Source organism: Crinia signifera, chromosome 7 (assembly GCF_055691185.1).
Source record: "Crinia signifera chromosome 7, ASM5569118v1, whole genome shotgun sequence".
Classification (NCBI taxonomy): domain Eukaryota; kingdom Metazoa; phylum Chordata; class Amphibia; order Anura; family Myobatrachidae; genus Crinia; species Crinia signifera.
Window position 1 is genome coordinate 187,811,583 of NC_139223.1, and position 16,633 is coordinate 187,828,215.

The 16,633-nt window shown below is 45.9% G+C and overlaps 1 protein-coding gene across 9 annotated transcripts in view; it reads left to right on the forward strand.

The window, feature by feature from the left end:
• The window catches only part of ZNF385B (zinc finger protein 385B), a 385,947-nt gene that overhangs the window by 316,305 nt on the left and 53,009 nt on the right, over positions 1-16,633 (forward strand). For 8 of the 9 annotated variants that reach the window (XM_083154697.1, XM_083154702.1, XM_083154700.1 and 5 more), the window contains one exon: positions 1,043-1,153. The exons of the other annotated variant lie outside the window; for it this stretch is intronic. In XM_083154697.1, coding sequence (XP_083010823.1) covers positions 1,043-1,153 — 111 coding nt within the window. The remainder of the gene's footprint in view (positions 1-1,042; positions 1,154-16,633) is intronic. 9 annotated transcript variants of the gene reach the window in all.

Here is a 16,633-nt window from a genome sequence, read left to right on the forward strand (position 1 = left end):
CCCTCCTTGCAGATAATGGCTTTTAGCGCCCAAGAACTAGAAGCTCCCCAATCTTCCACCTGTCTATCACCCCTTTCTAACCGAAAATCAAAGTCTGAGCCAGGACAATGAGCACAGTTTAAAGTCATGTTGACACCGGACACATCAGACCAAGGACCTGGGCAAAAACAGTTCCTGTGTGAATTTGGTCTCCCTGGTCCGCAACCCTGGTCAAAACCAGAGTTTTCCTGGTTCCATGCCGTGTGGAGGGGTGCCGCGAGGAGCTTTTTGAGAAATTTTGGGGCCCGGGACTGACAAAATCCCCCCCCCCCCCCAATGGTACCTTGAGGCCAGGGACCAGGTCTCGCAACTCCTCTCTACATATTGCGCAGCATGCAGACTGTGCTGCTGCGCTACTCGGTTGGTTGTCAGTCAAGAGCGGCGTGATGTCATTCCTTTGCCGAGTCCGGGCACCGGCGGCTGTCTTGTCAGTGACACACTGACACTGTAGGCTGCATATGACTGCACAGTAAGTGCGCAGTCACAATGTGCCGCCGTGCCTGATGGGGTCGTACTCAACTCAGAGCCAGGTGGCGGGTGGGAGACTGGACAGTGAAGGGGCGGCCAACCGCAGGGGTGAGTGACAGCCTGTGACCGTGCTGATGGGGAGAGTTGCCCGGGCCCCTTCCCTCTGTCAGAGCGGCGGGGCCCAGGACTCACGTACCCCCAGAACCCCTCTGTCGGCGGCCCTGTCTATCACAACCCATGTGGAGTAAACTGGAAACACCCTTTCAGACCGCAGTGTATCTAGCTCAGACCTGGGAAATCCTGGACAAGATCAGAGTCATGGAGCCAGGGGCCGAGCTTAAAACCCTAGTTGACTCATTTACACCAGCACAGGACCTGCGGGTTTTCCTTGTCCTCGCTCAGTGTTGTCTATAAACATGCATGTGTTCCGATGCGTTATGCCATTGGGTTGTAATTGGGTCACAACTATATATGATGTATGTAGAATGTTTTACAAATTAATTTTTTTATTCATTGATTTTTGTTTTCATTTTAGATGGACCCTGTGCAAAAAGCAGTCATAAACCATACATTCGGCGTTTCCATTCCACCAAAGAAAAAACAAGTCATTTCTTGCAATGTCTGCCAGCTACGTTTTAATTCTGATGTAAGTACTGTGTATGCATGGTCACGCTTATGAAGAAATATTGCAACTACGAACACATACATGGGGGTTATTCTGACCGGATCGCTGCTGTGTGAATTAGCACGGTGACCATTTATTGAAAGACTGCGCATTTATTGAAAGACTGCGCGAGGACTGTGCATTTATTGAAAGACTGCGCGAGGCCAAACACCAACAAATATCAATAATTACTCTATTCGCAAGCCATATGAAGTCTCCATTTGTGGGAGTCACCCGCCCGTTTCCTGGGAGTGTCAGAAAAAAGGCAGACACGCCCAGGCGTTTTCAGGGAGGGCGTGTGATGTCACTTCCATCCTAGATCAGCCTGGCTCTGTTGTGTTGTTTGCATGTGAACGCCCCTCGCCCGCCTCCATCCCGCCCCCCTCCTGTGCGAGTGACTTGGCGACTATGCAAGTCGCCAATGGTGTCAGCACAGAAGCCCCGCACATGCGCATATGTGAATATGCCAACACGCCGGGGCCGAATCATGTAGGGCCAACAAAACGAATCAGGTCCAACAAATCTTTATTTTATTTAACAAGAAACGATGTGGCCGATTCAGGATCATTTTTAGCGATCCAAATTCAGACCCCAGCCCCAATGAATGGGGTTTGCGCATTTCTGAACATGTGCATCCCCAGCACAGAACAGCTTTGCAGAGTTATACACTCGCCAGGCCGTTCATTGCAGGGTGGGGGGGGGGCGGGGCTGGACCATGGGAACGCCCAGCATTTTATGCCCCATGTAAATGCGGGCAAGCCAATCCCTGCTGGGTCGCGGGCTGCTGACATCACATGACATCAGCACACGCCCCCTCTTCGGCGGACACCGACAGAAATAAAAGTCAGTTCAGACTCAGTTCAGACCATGAAATGATTTCTCTCCCCTTTGGCCGCATGCGAGGGGTTGTGCGCACGTACATCCCCTCACATGGTACAGAGCAGATTTTGTTGTTTGGCCGGGCAATGTTTCACGGCTCGCTAAGCATCGGACAACCACTGCTTAGTGAGCCTTGCTGAATCGGACCCTATGTAAGACTTTCTTTAACAAATACCAATACCTTCAGTAGGGACCTATTTATCAAACATACAACAGGTTTTGCATGATTTAAGTGTCCGCACAATTCACCGTAGGTTGACATCTCCAGTGCTGTCTGCTGTCTCCCCCAATTTATCATTAGCTTTCCAGAGCTTGACCACAGATAGCTGATAACAACTTGAGATGACGGAGGGAAATGGGTTTATAGCCGGCACAAACTTTGGGGGACATGCAGAGCCGAATTTCCCATTAGGCACGTGAGGCACCGGTCTAGGGGCGGCACATGTTTGGGGGCGGCACTTGGATGCTTGTGATAGTACTGTGAGCCCAAAATGTACCAATAACTGCAAAATATCCACTGTACTGTACCGTATTCCATCTTAAATAGAGTGTAAATGGATAGGACATGCAGATACTGCCCCTATAAACTGTCCTACTTAGTAAACATTATTGTTGTGCCCAGGGGCGCCCTCATCCCTAAATCCGCCCCTGGGGACATGTGTTAAACCATCTAACTGCCATGTTACCAGCTGTGTTTGAACAATGACAGTTACAGTTATAGGGACAGATGCACTAAGCTTCGAAAGTGACAAAATTGAGAGTGATAAACAACCAACCAATCAGCTCCTGTCTGGCATTTTTCAAGCACAGTCTGTAACATGGCAGTTAGGAGCTGATTGGTTGGTTGGTTATCACTCTCCATTTGATCACTTTTGAAGCTTAGGGCATCTGGCCCATACTTTGTTGCGTGGGATAGTGGAAGCTTGCGTACACATGCTCCTGTAATCTATACATGGGATCTGGTGCGATTTACAGTAGCAGCATCAACCACCTACAAGGACACATCTGTAGGAGCTGGCTAGTTGGTAGTTTATCTCTCGCTGCTTATCTCTCTCCATGACTTAGTACAAGCCTTAGAGATAAACAGAGGTATCCAATTAACCAAGGTAAATTACTGTGGCTAATTGATTCCCTGAGGGCTATTCATGTTGCCGTGACAATTTGCCACTGATCAGGAATTATGCTTCAATTAATGAAGCAAAATCCACAATAACCAGCTTTTAGAGACCTTTTTTTGGGATAACAAATGGGTTTGGGAATTTATCCTGGATTTCATGTTTTTGCTCAAATATGTAAAATGTTTGTGGCCAAATAATTGGAAAGCACGATAATGACAATCAGGCAAAAGTTAATTGGCTACCACACAAAGTATTAAACAATCAGGCTGTGCTTAAATAATGAATGAGGAGGTGATTGGTTGACTGGTACATCTCCCCCACAGAGACTTTATTGGGGTATTCAATCCCGGGAGGATGTTTCACTAGGCAAAAAATCTACAAGTTTTGCTGTTTTTCCCAAAAAAGTGAAATGTCATAGGCGAAAATGGACTAAAGAATGGGCGAAAAAACGCCCGTGATTGAATACTAATCTGCGAATTATTGCCGATTTATTTTGCCTGGCCAGGAAATTTCGGCTGGGATTAAATACCCCCCTTAGATGGGGTTTGGATAAACATGGTATAACCAAGGCTTTGCTTATATTTATGCTGATTTAACCTAAATGCAGAGGTTATATAAAATTGAGGTTTGAGGCAGAGCAATCCTGTCATTTTTATTCAACCCCTTAAAAGGCTTGTTGCGTTTCATCTAATGTTCCATATTAGCCGGGACATTCTGTTCTTCTTTGTCCTACGAGAGACAGCGGATAGAGAGAATTGAATATAAAGCACACTCCATTTAATGTATACTCATTTTATTATTCAACATTTACTTTGAAAACAGTATTACTGTAAGCAAGATATTTTGTATCTATCAGTTCGTTGGATAAACTGAAGATTAAAGGACTGTATCAATTTATTTCCCAGGATGTTTGAAAATGTACTTTTAAATTGGATCTCGATTCTGTAGATGCACAGCCTAGGAAATAGAAAAATGGGGTATAATTTTGTATCGCGGAGCCAAAAAAGAATATTTTTCAATTTGATAGTAAAAAAGAAAAAGAAAAAAATTCTACAGCAGAACAATAAAAACACAGCTAAGTCCTTACTTGGTATTGCAAGTATGTTTAGTCTTTGGCAAGCTGAGATGAGACATTAGGGCTGGTTTATCAGCTGTTTATACTAATGCTGGTTTATAGGCCGCACCAGTGCCCATGCCAATTCCTATCATGTCAGCTCTACCAAATGAACATAGATCTAATACGGATTATTCCTAATAGCTTTAGGAATCTGTGTTTCCATTGTGACCGGCATTCTACACTCATCCGTGTACAATTCCAATGAGGATGCCATTTATTTTGCTTGTTGAGGACAGACAAGTGGAACATAGTTATGAAAGGTTGAAAGTCCAATGTCTGAGTTTTCTGCCGAAACCAATTCATATTATACTTCCACTACTGATTATTTCCACTAGATGTGTATTTCGTTAGGAAGGTGTGCAAAACAGCCTCATGCATGCATTTAAAAGGTACTCACCACCTACTAATAGTGCACACGATTTTACCTCTCCCCTCTTTGAGGTCCCAGGTGGGGAAGTCTTGATGGGGGATTAAATGTTTAAATCATACTTGCTGGAGAAGTCCGGAGAGGCAACACGTCAGAGGGGGTGGGGCAAGGCTGACATCTTGGCCCCGCCCCATGCCATAAAACTCTGTGATTTGCGGGCGGCAGAGAGAGGGCAGGGCTTAATGATGCCAAATGCCGATATCGCGTCATTTTAGCCCCACCCCCTCTCTCCGCAGACCTGCGACTTGCGGTAATTGAACCAGCAGGGAGTGGGGGCTCTGGCCAGCAAGCGAGAGACTTTTCCACCTTCCCGGGGGGCCGAGAGGCTGACCCGATTTTTGGGAGCTCTCCGGCCATTCCAGGCGGGTAGGCAAGCCTGGTTTAAATGTATATAGTTAGGCTTACCGGGATACATACAGATGACCGGTGTTCAGGATGCCAGCGGTCAGAATACCGACGCCTGCATCCCAATGAAGATAATCCCGACAGGGGTCAGGTAAGAATACTGCACATTTTGGCCATCGCTGGCTTCAATTGTAGGGGGACCGCAAGCTTCCGCACTGCTGACCGCGCGCATGCAAGGTCATTTGATAATAATTCGGGCTGCGAATTTGTAGCCCAGCGAGTGGGTCTGAATTGGGCCCACAGTGTGCACACACTAGACCAGTCGTGTCCAAACTATGGCCATCCAGCTTTTGTGAGACTACAAGTCCCAGCATGCCTTGCCACAGTTTTGCTATTAGGGGAATGCTAAAACTACTGCAAGGCATGCTGGGATGTGTAGTTTCACAACAGCTGGAGGCACACAGTTTGGACATGCCTGCATTAGACGATATACACGAAAATCGCATGCATATCATTTCAAAAATTGTCTTGTGCATAGGCAGCTCAACTCTCTCTGCGCGTGTTACATATGCCCCACCTGCAGCGCAGCATGATTTTGCCCAGGTACACAGTTGGTTGCTCGTTTCTGCATTACTCCTAACTCAGAATCAGGCCCAATGTGCGTATCTTGTGAGAGTCTACAGAACTGATTCATGGGGTAGCGAAACAAAGCGCAGCAGTTATGCCCTCTGCCACTGAGTTATGCCCTCTGCCATCCTGTCTTACACAACCTCAGGCAAGTAATAGAAGAAGCTACATTCCTGGAATTACTGGGCAGAATCAAAACCAGATATTTTTTGTTCCTCCGTTGTGTAAATTATTCATGATGACCTTTCCATTTTCACATCGTTTCTAAGATTCACGGGGGCATTTCTTCCTGACTCATGTGATGTTAGTTACAGTATATGGTCATAAGAATTCGGTACTTCTTATCATGTTGATCTACAGTTCTTTATTCTCATCTACAAAAGTTTTTCCAAAACAGACTATTGTTACAGTTTCTATAACACATTGCAGTTAGCTGTGCACAGCGTTTCCATAAGCCTCTCCCACTGCGCCGCAGTACCCTGAATTGTAGTCATTTAGTGTGCAGGCTGAGAACTTCATTCACTTATCATATTTGAAGACTTTTTTCGGTACATTTTGAAAACGGTTACCACTGTCAATTATGATACATTAGAGCGTTAAATTATGCATCATATTCCAACGGAAATATAGGTTATCTATCATGAAGAGTCTGGGAAAGAAAAAGCACATCTCTTTTTTTTTTCCCCGAGGAACGGAAGAAGACTCGTAGGGAGACTTTGGCTGTCTGCCACAATGTGTCACCACCAATGAATCACCTCCCAGATTTGCCGTCATTATAAGCTTGAACCACTAAATTATTTATTAGCGTTATACAGAATGCAATAATTTCAGTTCATCTGATGACCCTTTATAACACATTTATTACTTTTCACATGAAGCCCTCAGTCCATATCACATATAATAGTTTTCTGAGGCCATTTCAACTTAGCTTGAATGGAACCCGCTGGAGCCAATTACGAAAATGATCCCAGTAGACTCCGAGCGCAGCTTTCTCCGTACTTCTGAGATGGGAACTGGGGACTTGTGCACAAGGAAATTGTAAATGTTCTGTAATAGATAAATATGTAATGTCTGAATCGTATTTGCAGAGGGATATGGGTTATTTTGCAGTGTTGACTTACGGATGTGCTAAAGGGAAGAAAATTGGAATTAATTTCTATGAATTGTTCCTTGTTCCGATTGCATATACATAGTGGAGATGACCTTCTGTGTATTGAACTAATATTCATGAGACTGCAGTCTATCAATTTTCTATTAACGTTTCCCAGTGATGACTGAAAACTTACGTGACAACAGAAATCGTGCACTTTGAAAACCGCTTCCCCTCCCGCTTTGGCGGCAGCTGTGGTGGTTGACAGTAGGGATGGTCATCGATCATTGACGATATGAAGTCATTGATGGCCTATGATTAATGGAGAATACTTTTACCGTTGATGGGAAGAACCACTTGGCTTCCTGCCATCGATGACAAAGAGCTACTGAATATTTTTTTTCCTGGGTGTCGGGACACTGACCCTAGCTCCAACCAAGACAACTGCAATTCCAGGCCCTGTTTTTTTTGGGGTTCAGCTTACTAAACAAAAAATCAGGGGTGATCAGTGAGAGAAACCAGATGGGGTTAACTCCATCAAGTTTTTACATCAATGACAACCATCAATAGAAAACCCACCAATGGCCATCCCTAGTAGACATGGAAGGCCTGGAGCACCATACCATCAGCATCATGACCGGCACCACATGCACCAAGTGACGGGGGAAGGGGGGAGATGGAAGGAGATTGGTTCTTTAAGTCGAGGATATTTAAATTATTAGATGGCACTGCTGTCATAGTCTTTGTGTCCCTGATTTATGTGGCCCCTCTGTCCCCTGGCCGCCATGTGGTTTTCCCTGTGTCCCATCCCTATTGTCAGGCCTGGATTCTGAGTATACTGTATATATAATAAAAGCTGTTTCTCGTATATGATTGTGCTATCATGTAACCTCATCAGTGCTAATCCAGGTATGTGGCCTGCACCACATGCACCATGCTATGTGCCATACTTACCAACTTTGGCAAAAGTCCCTTTCCTGGAGGTCCGCGGATAGCTAAGCCCAAGTAGTTGGGATGGAGGTAGGGTGCAGTGAACTGCATCATTGCTGCCCTGCCCTCTGTGAAGTTTTGATGCAATTCCTGGCATTGTGTCACTGGGGGGATCGCAGCGTTTTTCGGGAGCAGTTCTTTCCTCAAGTTATCTGTGAAGGAGGCTGCCGGGCCCTTAAGGCCCCCATACACTTGTCCGAATTGTCCTAAGGACAAGTCAGACCCAATTTCTTCTGAGCTCCCACAGCAGCTACCCAGGAGAGCTCACAATATAATACTCATGGGGAGCTGAAGGCGGGAGGCCGGATAATTAAAAAAAAAAACATTCAAAAGAATGGACAGCCACTGATTGGGTGAGGGAGCTCTCTCAACCAAACAGTGGCCACCCATTATTTTGAATAGTTTTTTAAAAAAAAATCTTCTTTGTGAAGAACAATGTACAATATTTATTAAAAAATAATAAATTCAATTATTAAGGTATAAAAAAACATATACAACAATTAATTTAGCATCTACTATGAAAATGCATAATAAGATTAATAAAAAATGATGGGTATTCTACTTATTGGTGTGGAGTCCCGTTTTGCAGTCCTTTTGGAAACTCTTAGAGATATTAGTTTCCCTTTGGGTAGATCCATCTTAGAGCTAAGTAAATTGGGGATCCATAAACCTTGCCGGATTTATCGAATAACGTTGGAGGAAATATGCAGGCCCCAGTCGGAATAGGGGTGTCCTCAACGATGTTGCGAAATTGTAATCCACAGTATGCAGGTGGTGGTGTCCCAAAGCTTGTTGTAAAAAGATGGTGCTTTTTCCAGCTAATTGCCCAAGGGGGACTTATTGCAGAGTCAGTCTCCAACATGCAAAATCCAGTATCAGCCAAAGTAACCCAATATGATAAAATCAACAGGTGCTCCCTGACATGTTTCGCTGTCTAGCTGACAGCTTTCTCAAAGGTTTGACCAATTGATCCAATTTCTTAGCGCTCCACCTTTGTTTTTTGTTACCTGGATTTTCTTTAGGGTTTTGACGCCCCCTAGTAGGAGCAGCTTGACATCACACCCTATTAGGTGCCTGTTATACTTTTGCCCGTGAGGCTACTAGTTAACCCCTTTTTTGCCCGTCCCACCACCGCCTTGAACCCGATGTGAATGGGACCGCACATCGGATCAGATCGGATGTCAGACACATTCGATTTGGGCCCGATTTCAGCCTGATCTGATGGAATCTGGTGAAATCGGGCCCAAATCAGACAAGTGTATTGGGGGGGGGGGGCGGTTCCAATGATCGCTTGCCCCCCGTACTTCCCTGCACCTGTGCACAGCTGCGAACGCATACATAGCCATGCACAGAGGGAAAATCATTAGCCGTCAAATGATTCTTCCCCCTGCACCCAGTCCTGTGTTGACCATCCAACCCCGTCGACCTTAGCCATGTTGACTAAAATAGTGTCGATCTAGTGACCAAATTCTCTCTTTTCAAAGCCGTCCTGAAAGCTGCTCATCTGCTGGTATAACCAGCAGATGAACGGCTTTCCCGGCGATGTTGCGGGAGCGCACAGCAGCGCTCACCGCTCATCGCCGGGCCATACACACTGGGCGGCTTTGAGCTGAAAGTTGCTCAAACTTGCTGTTTTGAGCAACTTTCAGCTCAAAGTCGCCCAGTGTGTACGGGCCTTTAGTGCTCTTTAAATGTCATTAGAGGGTTTTTATCGATCCATGAGTGCAGGAATATGGCCAGACTACACTAGATTATGTTATAATAAAATCAATTAGTTGGATAAGCATTTGATAGTCTGTGTGATTGGCTTCTATGTATTCCTGGGTGGGAAGTGCTGATAAACAGCATAGTTCTCAAGTCACTCATTTTTCACTCATAAATAGCATGATAAACAGGGCTTCCGTGTGTCAGATATTTCACATTTGTCCAGTAAATAAGACTATTTATATTGATTGTTTGGCATGGAGAGTAGTGAGGCAGATAGGAGGTAATTAAAAGCATAAATCTCTGCAGGCTGGGGAAGGGAATTCTGTACTTGGAGACAGGCCTGTCAGAATGATAAACATTTTTGATCTCGCAGGCTTCCATTACCTATCTTATAATGAGCCAAATACAGGATAATTTCACGTGTTTCTAACCTTTTATTGACAGTCATCCATGTTTCCATGAGATATTTTTGTCTTGGAAACTTTAGCATAGCATAAAAACATTTAAATCTTAAAATAGTACAAAATCAAATGTAAAGTATCTCCTAGAGCAGGTGTCCTCAAACTATTTTGCTCTGGGACCCCATCAGACAATAGAAATAATGACAGGACCCTAGCAAGTTACTGCAGAAGGTCATCACATCACATGTGTAGCCAGCAGAGAGCCCTTGCATGGCAGCATTGTGGAGGCACAACATGATGTGAGGAGTCTAAAATAACAGACAACTTCAACAGATTTTCCAGACTCCTTGAATCACTGACTGATATTAGACAAGTCATCAGCCTGGTCAGCAATATGGAGTCGTGACCCCATGTTTAGAAGCTCGGGACCCACTTTGGGGTCAGGACCCACAGTTTGAGAACCTCTATCCTAGACGATGTAAATCAACTCTGCAAGTCAAATGTACTGGAACGCTTGGGACAAAGAGTGGGAAAATTTTGTTTGTGTCTGTGAAAAAAAATATTTCTTAGTTCTGTAGCAAAAAAGTGAGTTACCAACCAATCACAATGGAAAAGTTCAGCAAAACCTTTGTGATGTCAAATAACAGATTCTGTGCTGCTATCCTGTGCTGGGAAGTCAAACATTCTGTGCTGCTTTTTACTGTGTTATATGCAGCTTCTGTGCTACACCCTGCATTGGAAACAAACTGTGCTGCCACTACTGTATGTGCTCTATGGCAGTCTGCACCACACATGCGCTAAAGATTGCTCTAAACTGCTTGTCTAGCAGCTTGCGGGCAGAATGTACTAAGGGAAAAATGCGGTAAAACCCCCATTTTGGGGGGTTTTACTGCATTTTCAAATGTACTAAAACCCGGTCACCCGTCTTCGCCGGGCAGGGTATTGCTACCTTTGGGTGGGGATACCATATAGAAGCCTATGGGCTTCTATCACCGCCCGCCGCAGATGCCGGCCCCACTAGTCCTGTCCCATCCTCCTTCAAACTCCTCCCCTTAGCAGCATGTCACAGTCAGAGGTCCTTCCGGCTGCAGGGGGAAGGAGGAGGCGCCGGGGACAGCTGCTGAGCCAGGGATGTGACGGAGACCCCCCGCACACCACATCACAGATATCGTGGGGGCCTCCGTCACTTCATTGTGATGCTAGTCGCATATGTTAGTACATATGTGCTAGCATCGCTGCGGCGGTTCAGCAAGGGACGGCAATGTATTTGGGTCCATAACCTGTTGGAAATGATGTTTGTGCAAATGTTGATACAGGGTTGCCTACCATCCCAGAATGGCCAGAAACCGGAAAGGTACTGTAGGCAAGTCTCCCGGAATGCTGGAAGTCTCCCACACCTCCATTGATGGGGGTCCGTAGGACCAAATGACTCGAATCGCGTCATTGTAGCCTCGCCTACCACTCTGCAGTACCTGAAATAACGGCATTGCATGGCGGGGTCAAAATTACGTGATTGCTCTGGCCAAGCCCCCAAACAGACGTTTCTCTGTGGCCCCGCCCATATACCGCCCCTTTCCCATCCCATGCCATACAATGCGATGCAATGCAATTTTTTTATCGCACCCTATCTTTTTAATGGATTCACTGACACCGAGCAGTGAATACATTAGAAAGGAAAATCGCATTGCCTCGCATGCCATACAATATGGTATGAGATGCGATGGGATTTTACTACCGTGAATAGCCCTCTACGCAGTAGTGGGCGCCGTGATTATGCACAAGTACCATAAAATTTAAATCACATTAAAATGATCAGAAGACTTTCATCTTCTGATGAAACCGCAGATACCTACCTAGCGGAGAAATGCATCAAGAAAGGGTATTCAGACACCAGCTTAATCCATTTCCAGCTCCGGGGATCCCTCCTATGCACTCCCGGTCCCTTTCCACTCAGTGTACCGCACGAGTCTCTGATTGACAGCCGCTGAAATCCATGATCCCTGCCTGACAGACGGCTTGGACGCCGCGGCCGAGGTGAGCGAGCAGCCGGATGGACGGCGCTGGCAGCACTTACTCGGGGCTTAGGGCTAATTCACACGCTCCGGCTCCTGCTGGGTGGCGAAACCTTGCACGGCCAGGAAGCCGTGCCACCCTCAGGAGTTTACAATGGTAGGGATGGCCACAGCCCATCAGCCATCCCCTCTAGTGGTGGGATCCGGCTGCAACCGGGCGGCCGGACCGTGGCCGTCCCGTGTGAATGGATACATTTGTGTCCATTATTAACTATGGTGTGCGGCATGGCTTTTCGCCGTGCTGGTTTTCGCCGCCCGGCAGGAGCCGGAGCGTGTGAAATAGCCCTTAGTGTCTATGAGACGGCGCTTAGTCATCACAGCACCCCCCTGTTATACAGATATTTTTCAGCCGTTCATTACAGTTGGCACATTACTGTCATCCAAATAACCTCTATTTTAACTGCTAGAGCCTATCTGCAAAAAAGGCTCCCTCCAGGACTGAAGGTGCAGAGGTGAGGTCCAATTCAATCAGGTCAAACTCAACATTTCTGGAGGCATACTATACATCAATAAGGAGGACAAGGACTGTTCTAACAAATTAGCAAATATGGACGGTAACTATCTCCTTTAATATATATCTTCTAAGGAACTATATACATATACCCCAATTGAGCAATTAATATGGTCTTGCTGGTGGATTCATATGAGATGTGATTTTAATTTTATTATTAATTCTTAATTATATGTATTGTATTAATATTTTTTATTGATATATATGTGTATTAAAATAAAATATATTTTTTTTATATACTTAAAAATTAAAAAAATGTGGTCCTGCGCTCTCTTACATAATTAGATAAGTCTGCATTGAAGTGCACTCTTCATGCAACAATTACTACATCTGGCTTTTTCTATTCATGATGGTAGCACACCTTGGACAGTCTGCATAAGCCAAAGCTTACTCTGACTGGTCGTTAGATCCAGACAACTGGGTACAGGAAGTCTGTGTCTAACGATGCAATCCCTGGTCCCGATATGCCTACAAAATAGGGATGGTAAGGCCCTTTTTTAAAGAGCGGTGCTAGTTGCCATGCTCCAAACGCTGCAATATGCAAATCGTGCTGCGAAAATGGTGAGCGGTGGAGCGATATTGCAAGACCTGTTCTACAAATATGCATTTGCAGACCAGAAACCATCAGATTTGTTGGTAAACCATTCGGTTTGCATAATAATCCGAATCAGGCCTAAAAAGATTTTACACAGACTTAAAAAATGAATGAACATAATAATTATTAATGATATTGTTATGTACATTATATATATATATATGGAATAACGTAGGTATTGCATACATTTACATTTTATTTTATAACTATGCTAAATTTAAGTGACAGGCATCCTGCTTGTGCTGAGGGGAAGATGACTTTCACAACAGATTGATTGAAGGTCTGACTCGGAATGATTGAGCTTCTTTATTTTATAACTTGGCCCTTTCCGTAATAAATCTCATAGACCGTGAATGGAAAGCTGTGTTTAATCATTAATGAATCCTGGTGGTTTACTTTCTTTTGGTGCAGTTTTGTTTTATTGATTAGCAGTTGATCTAGACCAGTGATTTTCAACCTTTTTACCTTGGGCACACTAAGTAAGATTTTAAAATTGCCAAGGCACACCATGAGATCCCCACAGGGCAAAACACATTGGCCCCCACAGGAAAAAAAAAAACCTATTGGCCCCCATATAAAAAACAATCACACTGGTCCCCACAGGTAACAAAAATAAAATAATGGAAAAAAGAGACCAGTAAATACCAGTTGAACTGGTGGTGGCTGTAAACTGATTTGGGCATCTCTAGTTCTGGGGGCACACTTGGGAACAGCTCGAGTCACACTAGTGTGCCACGGCACAGTGGTTGAAAACACTGATCTGTAATCATCACAAGATACAAATGACAGCTCCTCTTCTTCTCTCAGAGCTGCTCCCTGCAACCGCTTTTTTCCGTGCTCCTTATTTAGCAGGTAATGTAGCAAACTTCCTATAGTGATCGAGTGGAGGTGTTTCTCATTATAACCAATCCGATTGTAGCCATTAGAGCAGTGGTTCCCAACCTGGGGTACTAGAACCCCTGGGGGTACTCTGCAGACCAGTTGGGGGTACTTGAAAATAATATTGGTAATGGCGGAAGATGAAAAAAAGTATTTTGATGGCTGAAGACCCATTGCCATGGAGAAGAACCATGTTGTGTCACTTATGGTTCTGTCTTCAGCGTCATCAGCATCATCAGTGTCTCCTGGTGCTTTTGCCTGACCAGCAATCCAATGGGAGCTTCCCATGCTGCCCTCAGACATCAGCAATCATCTACCCTGTGCTGACACGGGTGGAGGAAGCAGCGGCATTAATCCTACAGGTGTAAGTGGGAACCCTGGAGACAGTACACAACCAGCGGCCAGACACGGAAGGGCACGATTTCTGTCCGCTACTCCTTAATATAAGGACATGCATAAGGATACGCATACCGCTCACTTCCACTCCACTCATAAGTACTGTCTATATTTCAAATTGAGAGGGGGTACTCTTCAATAAAAAAGCCTAATCAAGGGGTACGGGAGAGACAAAAGGTTGGGAACCACTGCATTAGAGGATAAAATGTACTAGATAAACGATAGCTAGAATCTTATAGGTTGCTATGGACAACACCTCCTTTTTAGAAGAAGTACTCTCCCCCTGTCTCATAGTACTGGATGAAAACTGGTAGTGTGTGATATTTAGGCAAGGGGTGTGAGCCATGAGTGTGAGAACCAGTGAAACCCCCCATTTCTGGGCAGCGCTACTTCTGATCAGGGATGGATTAAAGGCCTCATGGGCTTAGGCTAAAAATGTTTTTTGTTTGTTTTTTTACTGAGAAGTGGGACAGTGAAGAAGTTGCCCATGACAACCACTCAACTTTGATGTAACATTTATCAATTCTGTGCAATTATACATAGCAGCAGATTGGTTGCCATGGGTACCTTCTTCCCTGTCTCACTTCTACCCATTTTACATAGAAGCAATTTCCTAGGTTATTGCTGGGTTGACCCGTCCAAAGACTCCTCAGTCCAGCCCAGGAAATACAACGGATTGAACACGGTTAAGACCTGTGTAGTGTAAACGGGTAACCCGGGTCATCTGTTCCCATTTACGTCAATGGGAGAGTCCATACATCCTGACCACAGTGTCCTGCGTTCAGTCCGGAGAATGGGCAGGGGGCGCAAGCAGCCTTGGCTGCTGTCTGCTGTACTATGGAGACAGCAGCGGTGCAATGCCTTTGTCTTTTCCTGCCAGGGCAGATGGAGGCTGGGGGCAGACCAACAGCTTTCCCCAATTGCTGGGCTTGCTCCCAGCATGACATAGGCGCCCCAATGAGAGGTCATCTCCAAACACCAGCTCTCAAGACGCTGCACCCATGTGCAGTATGAATGGTGCAGAATATCCAGGGTCGGTATTGCAGTATAAATGCGGGAAATCCCATATCTGGCTGGGATTGTTCCATATACCAGGTCGGATCTGGGAATTTGATGTAAAAGCAATAATCTCCACTCTTTTCTCTGCTTCATAAATAGACCTGTTAATCTGGTAGAATAATATTCTTCGGTACTCTTTACCTAGAACGGCGCCCATCGCGACCATCGCGACCATCGTATGCACTAAAAAACGGGCGCGATGGCCGTGATTTCCCATAGGGATCAATGTTAAAAGTCAGATTGGACGCGATTTTTGTGTTAAATGCCTCAATGCCCGCGATTTTTCCATAGGAAACAATGTTAAATGGGCCACAGAGCCCTAATAGTCCCCCTGAAGTCTGAAATGGCCCCCACAATTTTTAACGGCACCCCACGATCAACGTCAACCCGAAGCGTGGCGAGCGCAGCGAGCCCGCGAGGGGCGGTGGTACGCGTCCTCCGACCTTTTCATACCCCCACTATCCACGTCGGCGTGGAGTTGAGAATAGAATAGTGTGGCGAGCGCAGCGAGCCACCGAGCCCGAAGCGTGGCGAGCGCACGCGGATACCTTCACAGGTAAACGCGTCCCCTCGCGGGCTTCACAGGTAAACGCGTCGCCACGGACACCTGTGAAGCCCGCGAGGGGACGCGTATAACTGTGAAGGTATCCGCGTCCCCTCGCGGGGCTCGCTGCGCTCGCTGCGCTTCGGGCTCGGTGGCTCGCTGCGCTCGCCACACTATTCTATTCTCAACTCCACGCCGACGTGGATAGTGGGGGTATGAAAAGGTCGGAGGACGCGTACCGCCGCCCCTCGCGGGCTCGCTGCGCTCGCCACGCTTCGGGTTCACGTTGATCGTGGGGTGGCGTTAAAAATTGTGGGGGCCATTTAAGACTTCAGGGGGACTATTAGGGCTCTGTGGCCCATTTAACATTGTTTCCTATGTAAAAATCGCGGGCATTGAGGCATTTAACACTAAAATCGCGTCCAATCTGACTTTTAACATTGATCCCTATGGGAAAATCGCGGGCATCGCGTCGCACCCGTTTTTTATGTGCATGCGATGGCCGCGATTTTTTACCCCCGACACCCGCGATGCTAATCGCGGGCGCCGTTCTAGGTAAAGAGTACCTATTCTTCTGTAAGGGGAAATAGGGCAGCGAATGGGGTTAAGGAAAATGTGGTAATTGAAAACTACTTGCCTACTGTGGGAGACACCCTGTTTTTTGGGGGGGAAAGTCACCCGCAGCCCAAAAAGAGTGGGCACTCC